This window comes from Molossus molossus, unplaced genomic scaffold, assembly GCF_014108415.1.
Source record: "Molossus molossus isolate mMolMol1 unplaced genomic scaffold, mMolMol1.p scaffold_m16_p_10, whole genome shotgun sequence".
Classification (NCBI taxonomy): domain Eukaryota; kingdom Metazoa; phylum Chordata; class Mammalia; order Chiroptera; family Molossidae; genus Molossus; species Molossus molossus.
Window position 1 is genome coordinate 6,024,312 of NW_023425345.1, and position 13,215 is coordinate 6,037,526.

General features: G+C 59.7%; 1 protein-coding gene across 4 annotated transcripts in view; it reads right to left on the reverse strand.

Annotated features, from left to right (window-relative positions):
* Positions 1-1,908: 1,908 nt before the first annotated feature.
* The window catches only part of CYTH4 (cytohesin 4), a 29,084-nt gene continuing 17,777 nt past the window's right edge, over positions 1,909-13,215 (reverse strand). For 2 of the 4 annotated variants that reach the window (XM_036251088.1, XM_036251090.1), the window contains 5 exons: positions 7,323-7,434; positions 5,732-5,808; positions 5,226-5,297; positions 4,794-4,948; positions 1,909-3,572 (listed from right to left, as the gene is read on the reverse strand). In XM_036251088.1, the coding sequence (XP_036106981.1) occupies positions 3,500-3,572; positions 4,794-4,948; positions 5,226-5,297; positions 5,732-5,808; positions 7,323-7,434 (489 nt within the window). In that variant the 3' untranslated portion in view covers positions 1,909-3,499. The remainder of the gene's footprint in view (positions 3,573-4,793; positions 4,949-5,225; positions 5,298-5,731; positions 5,809-7,322; positions 7,435-13,215) is intronic. The other 2 variants (XR_004958288.1, XM_036251089.1) reach the window with 2 other exon arrangements.

The window sequence follows — 13,215 nt, forward strand, 5'->3', positions numbered from 1 at the left end:
CACCTCCTCGTTTGCCATCCCCTCCCCCACACCTGTACCAGTCCATCCCCAGGCAAGGGCTGTGTGTACCCCTGTCTGTGATACCCTTGCACACGGAAGTCCTGTTAAAGGTTTGTATGATGGAGGTCGCCTGGCCCAACCTTCAGGGAGGAAGGTCACACCTAGAGAGGGTGAGCCACCATTTCAGGGCCACAGCCAGAAAGTGAGAGAGCTGGGTGTCCTGACCCCCAGGCTTAGCTCAGCGTGTGGGGAGGGAGGTCTGTGTTTACCTGTGGCTGGGGCTCATCCCTGCCAGGGGCAGGCGGTCTGGGCCCGGCTGGCTTCGGCGTGGGAACCTCTCATCCATGTGTGGTGGGAGCCCCCTGCCGTCCGGAGCGAGGAGTTGCAGCATGGTGCAAAAGTGGGCAGCAGCCGCCCAGGGGAGGAGCAAGGGGGCCGGCGCCAGCGAGTCAGAGGCCCCAAGTTCTGGATTGTGATGCGGCCCTGCCCTCCTCTCCTGCCACTCCCCGGGTCCCTAGCAGCACCGCCCCTTCCCACAGAGCCTGTGCCTCCAGACAGGTGCCCCTGCTGACGTTGACTTTTCCATCGACTTTGTTTAACCAACAATTGCATTGCATCTACTGTGTCCTAGGCACTGAGCAGGGACAACCTGGCCTTCTGGGAGTTCACAGTCAGTGTGTGTGTGTGTGTGTGTGTGTGTGTGTGTTGGGGAACAGACATGAGGTGAGCTCACTGCATTCTCAGGTATAGTCCTTTCCCCCACCTGGCTGCCAACACTCACGCACAGCTCCTCTGAGAAGCCTCCCCAGATCGCCCCTCAGCCCAGCCCGGCCTCCACTGGCCCCTGTGCCCCTTGACAGCGGCACGCATCGGCCTAGGCTGTCCCCGCTCTTTCCCACCTGTCCCCACCTGTTCTGAGCTCCTTTTGAAGACCAGGGCTTTGTCCTGATGGTCTCTGGATCCCCGGCTCTGCGTGAGCCTGGTACACAGTAGGCACTCAATATGCAGGGGCCGAATGAATGAATATATGAACGTGTTGATCAGTCCAGTGCCACCAGGTCTTCGAGAGTGACGCACGGTGGAATTCCAGACAGGGGCCGGGTTAGGGTGTGGGAGCCACCCGGTGCCCTGCACGACTGGGCAGGGCTGCCTGGCGTTAGAATTCACAGCCACTAGGACGTAAGCCCCGCGTGGGCAGGGACTGTCCTGTTCCTCCAGTGCCTGGAGCCGTGGCTGGAACACTGGAGGTATCTCATACCCATTGAGGGAAGTACAGGTCAGTGAAGGCTACTGAATTCAAGCTCTTCTAATGCCATACATGATCGCTGGAGCCAGCCTGTGCTTGCCTCCCTCCACAGACAGGGAGCTTATTACCTGTCTCCCGAGGCAGCAGCTCTTCCTTTTTAGACAGCACTGCCTGCTGGGAAGATCTTTTGCCTTTCCCCAGCCTTGGAAGAACCAGCTCACCCCCTCCCTGCTCTGGGGGAGCCCTGTGGCAGATGCAGCCCCCAGGGATGTCTGTCCAGTGGGCAGCCTCAAGTGTCCTGAGGATGAGGGCCCAGGGCCCTCTGACTGCCCACTTTTCCTGTCTGGCCCTCCTGCTTTCAGCTGGGAAGGTGACGAAGGTGAAGGGCCAGGGTGGGGTCGAAGATGGCAGATGTGGTCACAGAGGAAGACGACAGAGCCCCGCTCATGAGATGGATCATGGCTTTTTTTTTTTTTTTTTTTTTTTTTTTTTTATCCTCACCCGAGGATATTTTTCCATTTTTTGTACAGATAGAATGGGAGGGAAAGAGAGGAAGAGAGAGAGAGAAACATCGACGTGAAGGGACACATCGAGTGGCTGCCACCCGCACGACCAACCAGGGCCGGGGACAAACTGCAACCGAAGTACGTGCCCTTAGCGGGAACCGAACCCGGGTCTCTCCAGACCGCAGGCCAACGCTCTAACCGTTGAGCCAAACTGGCCAGGGCTGGATCATGGCTTTTATTCTCTCTTCTGCGTGGTTCGTGCTACTCATGCCCAGAGAATCACTGATTCCTCCTCAGTGACGGGGGAGGAGCTGAGGGCAGAGAGAGGACGGAGTGCACTGAGATCACCCGGCCAGCACATGGCAATGGCAGGAGAGGACCTCAGACCCCGTGACCCCCAGACCAGCGTTGCTCCCATGAGCCCTGGCGCCCCTGCATGGTGGGCTCAGCTCCCAGGTGACATGATGTCTTTGGAGGTCCTGAAATGTCCTGCAAGGCCTCCTGCAGCTGCCCAGCCCAGCCCCTCGGTGCAGTCTCATGACCAGGCACCTTGGCGCCCAAGCAGCTGCTCCATCGTGATGCTGCAGACTGTATGCACGTGGGCGTGGGGGTGGAGGCAGGAGAGGTGGCCTCCCCTCCCCTGGGGAACCCCCTAGCTCCTGCTCGCCCACTCAGGCTGGCACTGGGGCAGAGGCAACCCCATATCCTGCTTTCCTGCAGGGAACTTCCCTCCAGGGGCTCCCCCAGGACCCGAATGAGGGGGTGAGAAGTACCTCCGAGAAGCCTTTTCGAGGGACCCTCTTCCAGGCTAGGGCCTCCCGGAGACAGTGTTCTGGGAGTCAGCTCAGCTCTCAGAGGTGCTGCTACAGAGGGTCTCAGGATGCGGGGACCCGCCTGGGTTGCCCTCACCACCAGGGGTACCCGCTCAGTGGGCTCGCAGGGAAGCCTTGGCTGAGACTCTGCCATGACTCTGTGTCACTCATTGACTTGGCTGCTGCCTCCAGGCAGCCCTCCTGGTAACCACACCTATAAAGCTCCCTCTTCTTGGCTTCTTGGTTGTATCACCAGTCCTGACTGAGTACGTTCGTCTGGGATGTTCTGCACCATTTTCTTGAGGAATCCCTCCCCTGAAATGATGATCCTGAGGGTGGAGCCCTCAGCTCCCCAGCAGTTTTCAGTTCAGAGTCCCCTCCAGCTTAGTAAACAAGTGCAGCCGTCTCCAGCGGGAAGCTCCTCAGGGAGACTGGTGCAATCCTGTCCTGCCTGGAGGAAGCAGTTTGAGAGGCGGGAGCAGCCAGCTCACTGATTGCTGGGGCTTGCAGTGGAGCTGTGGCTCCCCTTATCGGCTGGAATGGCGGGGGGCACACAGCCAGAGGGGCGAAGACGTTCCTACCCAAACCTCAAAGTTTTCCAAGCACCACAGGAGGAGTGAGACTTGGGAAGAAGGCACACGGTGCCTCGGGGATGGAGCTTAGGAACCGCACGGCCTCTCCTACCGTGAGGACCGACGGCATTTCAGTCACAGAGGAGGAAGCTGAGGCCCAGAGAGAGAGGACGCGGACGCGTTCTGGGGCTGGTTTCTCTTCGCCTGCTTTCTCCGGGCCTTTCCTGGCAGCAGCTGGGCGCCGAGGGGCCTCACTGCCGGCTCGGGGCCCTCACCCACGCTCCTGAGCGTCGCCTCCCCACTCGTCAGGCTGAGTGGGGGAGGGGAGGATGCCTCCAGGCCCCAGCAGCACCTCCCGGGAGCCTACTGCTTGCTGGCGATCTTCTTCTTCCGAGCAGAGACCAGGTCGTAGAAGGGGACGCGGGTGATGCTGGCTCTGCAAGGAGACGGGCGGCAAGGCTTCAGGGCTGAGCTGGCCAGCAAGGGGTTCTCATCTCCCGGGCTTGTTAGAGGGGCGTAGGTTTCCCAGGGAGCGGCTGGCCTGCCCCCCTGCAGGGAAAAGGTCGGATGGCCCCGATCAGGACCAGGCCAGCGTGAGTCCAGCTTCCCGGCCTAACCGAGTCCCACGGGCAGGGCCAGAGCCAGAGACTGAGAACCGGAAGCCTTGGCAGTTCTGCCCCTAAATGTCCCTGGACCCCCCTTCAGGCTCCCATCAGACCCTCGGAAGGAGGGGGAAAGAGCCCGGACGGCCCAGTTCTGTCCAGTCCTGGCTGTGTGACCCTGGGCAAGTCCCTCCCCTCTCTGGGCCTCAGTTCCTCATCTGCAGAATGGGGGTGGAGTGGATGTGACTGGCAGCCTGATAGAGCTGCTGCAAAGCTTGAAGGAAAAGACCCTTCGAGTCTCCGGGACACGGCCCAGGTCCAGAGACTAGTCCTGTCTTTCTCTGTTCCTATGTCTCCTCTGGCCTACAGGACACCTGCATCTCCCCACCGGCTCCGCGTCAAGGCTGGTATCCTGCCTTTCTCACTTGGCCACACCCCTTCGCCATTTACCACTCTGTGGCTCCCCAGTGCCCTAGAGAAATCCAGGCTTGTTGCCATGGCAGCCACGGCCTTGCCATCCTCTGCAGCCTCCTCTCCCACTGCTCAGCCCGCACAGTGCTCTGTCCCTGCAGTCAGGCCCCTGCACTGCCTGGCAGTGCCCGGCCCACACTGCCTGGTACAGCCACCCAGGGCGCTGGGTGCCATCCAGGACGGCCACACATGACTTCGCCCGCACTGACCCTTCCACCTGGAAAACCCTTCCCTCCATCTCCACCAGCTCTTCCCAGGGCCACTTTGGATCCTGACGCTAAGTCCAGTGCCATTCCTGAGCACCTGCCCAGTGTCAGGTGCTGGGCGGAGAGCGTTCGTGCGACAACCACCTGCTCCTCCCATCAGCCCTGTGAGGTCGGTGCCTCACTCCCCTGTGTCCTGGGGCCTGGCATTTGCTGGCACAGAGGAGGTGCTCACAGGCCGGGGAGGGGGGTGGCATGCCAGAGACAAGAGGGAGATGCTGGAGTTGTCCTCCTTTGCAGACAAGGAAACAAGGCCTGAGAGAAGCAGGGGCTTCTGGGAAGTGACAGGAGGCCCGTCGCTTGCCGCTGGCCAGCCCTTACCGTATGGCCTCGATCCACTGGTCCCGCTCCTGGGCGCTGGAGGCCGAGATCCGGTAAGACTGGTGCTTGCCCTCCACCACCTTGCCGTCGCCATCGGTCTTGCAGGCTTTTATCTTCTGGCCCCGGCAACTGGGGTTGTAGAGCTCCAGGCAGAACTGGGGGACGCAGCCAGGGCAGGGCAGGGCAGGGGTGAGAGGCAGGGAGGCCCGGCCAGCCTCGGACCCACACCCCGCCCCAGGCCTGCTTCCTGTGAGAGGGAGGGGCAGGCAGGGAGCCCACCGCCCAGGAGATGGAGGCAGCCGAGCCCCCTGGCAGGTGTGCTGGGCCTGGCCTCGCCTCCTGGAGAGCCCAGCCCCGCTGCCCTCTCCTCCAGCCCTGTTTCAGAAGTGCCGCAGCCGGTCCAGCCTCCCAGGTCCCCGCTCTGACACCTACTGGCTTCTTGGGGTCGTCCACCTTCTGCACTGAGAGGTTCTCAAGGGGTATGATTCCCCGCGGCTCCTTGTCCTGCAGGCGAAGGGGAAGGGGTGTCAGGCTCAGCCCCTGGAGCCTGAGGCTGTGGACAGGGAGGGAGCTGACCAGGCCCCCTAAACCCAAGAGGAGTACCCCTATCTTCCCACACTCTGTCCAGCCTGGAGGGGTAGGGGGGCAGCCCAGAAAGAGCCCTGGCTGAGAGTCAGGAGACCCAACTGAATCCCTCGGCCCTTGGCCCAGTCCCACCTCCTCTTTGTAGCTCAGTTTCCCCGGTAAAATGGGTGTGGAGGTGGACTGTGTGGTCACAGTGGGGCCCCAGCTCTGTGAGGCAAGTTTAGCGGAGTGCAGAAGGGGGAGGGGCAGGGAGGCTCCCGTGCAGAAGGGGGAGGGGCAGGGAGGCTCCCCGTGCAGAAGGGGGAGGGGCAGGGAGGCTCCCGTGCAGAAGGGGGAGGGGCAGGCAGGCTCACCGTGGTGAATTCGAAGTAGTAGAGGCAGCTGTCGGTGAGGATGAACCAGCGCCGCTTCCACGTCTTCACGCGGCCTCCTGCAGGTGCCACAGCAGAGTCAGCCCTCCTGGGGCACCGACACTCCCTCCGCGAAAGGGCTGCCGTTGGATGCTTCCCCCACCCGACCCCCTACCTCCTAGCCTGCCGCACTTCCCCCAGATCTCGTGCCTCCCAGATCTGCCGCCCCCAGGCTTCCCGTGAACGCCTGAGGGCTCCTCCAGGCGCAAGCCCCAGGCATGGCTGGTCACTCCCTGGGCTTCCCTGCTGTCCCTGCCCCCAGTCCATCCCCTTGGCCTGCTCCCTGCCTGGCACGGGCCAAACACTTCATCTTTCATTTGCCAGGCAACGTTCTAGAGCGTTACACAAATATTCACTTGTTCATCTCCAGAACCACCTGTGAGGGGGAATCATTATCAACCCATTTTATGGATGAGGGGACAAGTCATCTGCTCCAGATCCTGCAGCGGAGCTGAGACTCGAACCCCGGTAACCTAGCTCCAGAGGCAAGTGCTTGGCTGTTTTGCTTCACATCCAGCCTTCCCAGGGGTTATTTGTTCTCCCCATTCCACAGCTGTGGAAGCTGAGGCCGAGCACCCGGACCATCAGCACACGGCAGAGGAGCCTCCCTGCGGCTGAGAATAGTCGGTTGGGCAAGAAAGGAGGCCGCGTGGGCTGTGGACAATCAGGCTGGGTGTGGGCAAGGGGAGATGCAGGGCTTGCACGGGCCCCCCAGGCCCAGGCTCCTGCTCCACCACGAGGTGCTGTCCTCACCTGCCTCAAAAGGCCACTGGGCCTGGGTAAGTGTCCCTGCTGGGAGGCGTCCGGAGTGTGAGTGGGGGAGGGGCAGGCGGCTGGGGTTCCCCTCCCAGACTCTGCTGCTGCTACTCCAGCACCGCAGCACCCACTCGCAGCTCCCACCCACAGCTCCTCTCTGCAGGCCCGAGGCCCTCCCTGACCCTGAGCCACATCCTGTCGCCCCCCACCCCCATCCTTCAGGGACACCCAGCCCTCTGCCCACCAAAGTCTTCCATTTGCTGGTTGTGTGGTCTCGGGCAAGTGCCCTGACTTCACTGAACCTGAGCTTCCTCAGCAGCCTCCGGGAAGAGACAGGACTGCGGTTCAAGGGTTTGTCTGTGGCCTGTCAGCATCCGCCCCCCCTTCCTGCTTGCCTGCCCCCCCCCCCATTCCCAGGACAGACAGACAGACAGATGGAGAGATGGGGCAAGCAGAGCTGCACTGGGAGTCAGGAGATCTGGGACTGGCTCAACTCCACCCTGGGCTACATGTCAACTTGTGTGTGTGTCTGTCTGCTGTGTGCCCGAGGGTGCAGGCATGTCGATGTGTGTGCTCGAGTGTGCCTGAGTGTGTCAGCGGTGTGCCTGTGTCCCAGCCGAGTGTGCTCGAGTGTGCTAGCTGAGCGCCCCAGTGTCCTAGCCGAGTGTGCACGAGTGTGCTAGCTGAGCGCCCCAGTGTGCCAGCCGAGTGTGCACAAGTGTGTGCCTGAGTGTGTCAGCGGTGTGCTCCAGTGTGCCTGAGTGTGCATGCATCTCACCCAGCTTGAGCAGCCAGCCCTCGCGGTCAGGGTTGAAGAAGGTGTGCGTGAGGTCATTGCCGTCGTCCTCAGGAATGGAGAAGGGCTCACTCTTGATGCTGTCGAAGAGGTTCTGCCCCGAGAGAAGGGAGGGAAAGGCCTGGCTGTAATGTCCATCCGGGTCTGGGGCCCGGGCCTGGCCTGGCCTGACCTGACCAAAGGGCCTTGCGCCGGTCACTGGACCTTAGGGCAAACTTTCCTCTCCTGTTAGCTCATCATTGGCCCCTGGCCTTCCTGGCGAAACTCCCTGGTTCCCCCAGGCCCCCTGGTGCTCTCCTGCCCCCACCCCAGGGCTGCCCCCTGTGCAGAGCCAGCACCCCGGAGACACTGTGGACGGCCTCGTGCGTGGTCCCGGTACAAACTATTTCAGTCTGTTTGCTCGCTGGCGCTGACCTTCCCTAATGGAGGGGCTCCCTGAGGCCCAGCCTGGGTGTCACAGCTCCCGGCTCCCCCAGGCCCAGCCTGGGTGTCACAGCTCCCGGCTCCCCCAGGCCCAGCCTGGGTGTCACAGCTCCCGGCTCCCCGAGGCCCAGCCTGGGTGTCACAGCTCCCGGCTCCCCCAGACCCAGCCTGGGTGTCACATCTCCAGGCTCCCCCAGGGCCCAGCCTAAAGCAGGTTGGCAACTGGTTGCTGACTGAATGGATGCTGCCCCCTCCCCGACCCCGGGCCTGGCATTCTAGCCAGTGGCATGAAAGCCCATGGCGGGCCCACGGCGGGACAACAGTGCTGGTTTGACAGCACGCCATCTGGGTTAAAATCCCAGCCTGGTCTCTCAGTGCTGTGTGACCCTGGGCATGTCCCTCAACCTCTCTGAGCTGCTGTGTCCTTATCTGATAAATGGAGAGAACAAAGCTGACACCAGGGTTCTGGGGGGGTAGCAAATAGACTCCACAGGGGTCAGGGCCCCCCTCTCCAAGTCAAGGGAAGGTGATGAGGAGGGAGGAATACAGCCTCTGCCTGCACTCTGACCAGATGCTGCTCTTGTGGGTCAGATGTGCGAGTCAAAGACTGTCACCCTGTGTCCGAGGATGTTGGAGACAAGGACACTTGGCTGGGAGCAGTATACCCACACATACATTCTTCTGTGTATCATGTGTGTGCATACATGCACACATAGAAACACAGTCTGGGGCACAGCAGCAGAGGTCAGGGCCTCCCTGGGCCACACCCTCTGCTTAGGTGCAGTAGCAGAGACTGTCAGGTGCACCGCGGGTTGGGGACACAGAGGAGCCACCGGGGAATGGGGACTGGTCCAGCTGAAGGAGACACTCAGGGTGAAATGCTGACCTAGGCTCTCAAAGGCACAGACCTGTTCTGGGTGGGCTCCGATCGTGGGTGTGGGGAGTTCCCAGAAAGTAGATTTCATTTCTCCATGGAGGACATTCTAGCAGTTAGAGCTGCTGAAACATGGAAGGAGCAGCCTTGCAGGGGAATGAGTGCCTTGTCTCTAGAGGTATGCAAGCCAGGGCCGAGACCTCCCTTTGGGCGAGTTGTGGACGTTGGCGGTGGGTGATCCCCGTGTGTTAGGAACCCTCTGGGCACGTCGTCTCATGAGTAACCTGCTCAGACTGCCGAGCGTTTGGGAAAACACTCCAAGCTGTCTATTTCTGCTGATTAAAACCAGACACAGCACTGGTTCTCCAGCTCTCGGGCAATTAAGTCATTTCCTTCGGCTGATTTGTGTGCGCTGCTGTTCACATGGCTTCCCAAATTTTAAATGAAAACACTCACAAGTCCTGTTTGATTCCTTCCAAGTTTTAGAAACGGGGTTTGCTTATGAACGGTCTTTTCTGACCTGAGAGCTAGGGGGTGGGGAGGTGTGTTCCTGGGCTTGACACCAGCGTGTTCCTACTTCGGACTGGAGGGTCCCTGGGCTCAGCCTGGCTGTGGCGGTGGGCGTGGGGGAGAGCAGGGACCACTGCCCTCTCTGGAGCCCCTGCACCCCTAGAGCAGCCGGGAAGCCCTGCTGCACCTCCCTGCCCGGCCCTGGGAATTCCCAAGTGCGCAGGCTGGTTAAACAGGGCCTTTGGCAGGAAGGCCTGTCAGCAAAGCTGTCAGAGAAGGACCAGCGTTTGGGAGACTGGAGGAGGTGGGCAGGGGAGCCTCCCGACACCCTCTGGGGCTCTGGCAGCTTCTGCAGGCACCTTATCAGTCTGCACATTCTGCCCCCACAAGGAAGACAGTCAGCTCACCCACACTTCCTGTACCTTGAAAGCACCAGCCTCCCCCCCCCCCCCCCCCCCCCCCCCGCCCAAAGAAAACACCCCTGCTCCTGTCGCCACCAAACCACTGGGCCAGGCTGTCTTCTGCTCCGTGGACACAATCAGACTGACACTGGCCACCGCTGGTGGTTCTGCTGGCCTTGCGTCCGTCCCTTTCCATCCCCTCAGTTCTCCTCTGGGGACTCAGCCCCCCACCCCAAACACACTCTGTCCAGATTGCTCAGGGAGGTTGACACCCACTGCCCCCACCCCCAGGCTCCAGGGTGGGGTGAGAACGATTCCCTTTGGCTAATGAGAGCATTTCATCCTGCCAGTCACAGTGACTGGTTCAGGGAGGGTCACAGTGACTGGTTATGGGCTGACCTAAGCCAGCCCATAAGCCCGAATTCTGGGACTTTAGTTCAAACTGCTAAACAAAATGCAAGCCTGGAGCTGCCCCGGCCGGCCCTGCCACAATCCAGGAGTCCTGACCTCACTGAGCACCTGGATCTAGCCAAGCCTGAAGCTGGCCTATCTGAAGAAAGTCAATCCCTGATCTTTCCTGTTGATTCCTCTAGCTGGGATGCAACGGTCAGCAGGGACACATAGCCAAGTCCTCTGTCCCTAAGTTATGCCTCTGGTCTCTGCAGAGGGAAGGGCCCTGGGGTCAGACGGACATGGGTTTGAATCTGAGCTGCTCACAAACTATGAAACCCCTCCCTAACCAGCTGCCCTCTGGGAGCGCGGTTTCCTTCACTGTAAACTGGGGGGTGGTACCTGCCACCTGAGGTTGTCGGGAGGACTAATGAGAACACAAAGTCCCTAGAACTGGGCTCGGACATGGTCAGTTCGGATGGAGTCTTTGGACTCCACTGCAGAAGATGCCTGGAACTGGGACACTGTTCCCCTGCCTGGACCTCAGTTTCTCCGCCTGTAGCCCTCCTCCTTCTCCTCCTCCACCGTCGATCCCTCTCTGGGCAGCTCTCTCGAGGTAAGTGAGTCCTCATTATTTCTCCAGCACTTTCCAAGAGCCAGGGACTTGAAGAGCATTATCTCTGCCTCTTAGAGAATGACGTGAGGTCAGTGTCATCAGCCCACTTTGTAGATGAAGAAACTGAGGCTCAGACTCAAGATCACACAGCCATAAAGGCAGCGCTGGGATGTGCTCTTCCATCCTCAGTCCACACCCTGTGTCTTGGCCCTGAGTCTCTGAGGCACCGTGACCTGTCCCATCACGAGGGCCAGAGGGAGACCTGCTCGTCCCACTGTCCCTCAGCCCCACCGGGCCCCTCTCCCAGCTGCACACTTCGTGTCCACAGCCCTCGGGGTGCCCTCTCCCTAGGTGAGGTCTCTGCATCAGTTAATTTCATAAATCAGGCTCTTAGCAGCATCCTGCGTCCTCGGCAGGGCCCAGGCTGGAACAGCTATGAGGGACCCTTCCGCCAAGTGGCCAACTTTGAATATCTGAAGGTGCTTAAAGCCGAGTCCTTGCTTTACAGATGGGGAAGACCAGGCCAGAGAGAAGGTGAGAAGGTGCCTCCCTCCCCGACAATCCACAGCAGCTACCTGTGGAAACCTGACCCAGGCCTGGGGTTCTCTGTGCCCTGGGAAGCCTCTAGATTAATTAGCCCCTCCAACTATACCAGGCACTTTGCTAAATACCCAACCTTCCTTCCTTCCTCCCTCCCTCCCTCCCTCCCTCTCTTATCCTCACCCGAGGACATTTTTGCATTTATCTTCAGATAGAGTGGGAGGGAGAGAGGGGGGAAGAGAGAGAGAGAGAAACATCAATGTGAGAGAGACACATTGACTGGCTGCCACCCACATGACCCCAACCAGGGCCGGGGACAAACTGCAGCCGAAGTATGTGCCCTTAGCGGGACCGAACCTGGGACTGTGGTCCGTGGGCCAATGCTCTAACCGCTGAGCCAAACTGGCCAGGACCACATACCGAATCTTTCTACATTGATCCTATGAGCTGGGAGCCAGCTTAAGTACTGTCAGAGCTCAGAGAGGTCAAGCCACTGACCTAATGTCACACAACCAGAAACTGGGGGACCAGGACTTGGACGTGGCTTGGCCTCTCTGTTCTCCATGCTTTTCCCTGCTGGGTCCCTGCCTCTCCTGGCTGCCCAGGAGGATAATAAGCCCTTCCTGACCCCCCAGGCAGAGTTTGAAGCTAAATTGAGATAATAGACCAGAAAGCCCTCTGAGCAGAAAGTTACAAGCTCTATACAAATGCAAGGCATTGTTATCAACAAAAGGCTTAATGGAGAAAAACATCCAAGGAGGGAGATACTGAAAAAGGCTCACTGGGGGCTGGAGCTATAATGTGGCACCTGGGAGATCTGGCAGGACTGGTGGCGGCTCTTCATTAACTCATTAACTGCCAGGCGAGGTGCGCCAGCGTGTTACCACCAGTCCACCGAGATGTGTCAGCCCTTTGCAAGTGCCCTTCCTGTTTCAGGCGTCTTGCTAAGTGACGGGGTGTTAAAATTATTTTTATTATTCTTAATTGTGGCATATGCCACCATTTAGAGCCTGTGCTATGTCCCTGGCATGGGCTGTGCCCTTTACATGTAAAACAGTCACTACTCGAGCAGCTGTGACGCAGGCCTCATTACCCTTTCTCCTGTGTGAACGGTTGGGCAGGGTGAGTCATTACCCAAGGTCGGTCGGGGAAGGTGAGATTTGACGGGAGCTTCCCACCATGATACATTTTCTCTTCTGGGACCAAGGAGGGGGTGGGCTAAGGGCCCTTCTCAAACAAGGACAGGCACCAGAATCATTCCAGACCCAGGCTCCCCCAGACTTCTGCAGGAGGTGCCCAGCTGGGTGCGGAGTTCACACTCTCTCCCTGTTTCCTGGGGAGGACCGAAGCTCTACTGAGCTCTGGGCATCTCCAGTCCTAGAAACGACTGTCAATTCATTTTTGGCGAGCCAGGCTCTGAATCTCACTCCAGTGCTTCCAAAGCTGCTCCTGGCTCCCTGTCGCCATCAAAAGCAGGCACACTCCTGAGGCTGTCATTCAAAGCCCTGGACACTCCGGCTCCACCGTGCCATCCGTCACGGTCCATACGCATGCTAACCCCAGCCTGCTACTCTCGACTCCCCTCCCTTTCCCAACCAGGCCTGCCTGGGTTCTGGCCACTTCCTCTTTCTGAAGTGTCTTTTCCCTACTTCTCTGGGGGAACTCCTATTCAACCTTCAAAGCCCCGTTCAAAAGTCACCTCCTCTGTGGAGTCTTCTAGTATGACACCTTTCCCCTGCCCCCAGGAGAGTGATGTAGTGTCCTCATGTCTGCATGGTTGTGTTCCCATGGTTAGCACAGCATGAATCACCCACGGCTGTAATTCACACGTGGATCATCTTCCCACCAGACCCTGCGGTTGGTCTGGGCAGGGCCTGTGGGTGATTCATCCCTGGATGCCCTGTGCTCAGCACAGGGCCTGGTGCAGTGTGGCGGGGGGGGGGGGGGGGGGGGGGGGGGAGGGAGGGCACTGTTTGGTGAGGAGACAGGAGGCCTGGGTTCTGCTCAGCTGCAGCTGACATGCAACCTGTGGAGACCTCAGTTTCCTCCCTTCTGAAGGGGGAGGAGTCTGGGCACAGAGCTCTGACACACTGAGCATCTACGAATCTGGGATTCTAAGAA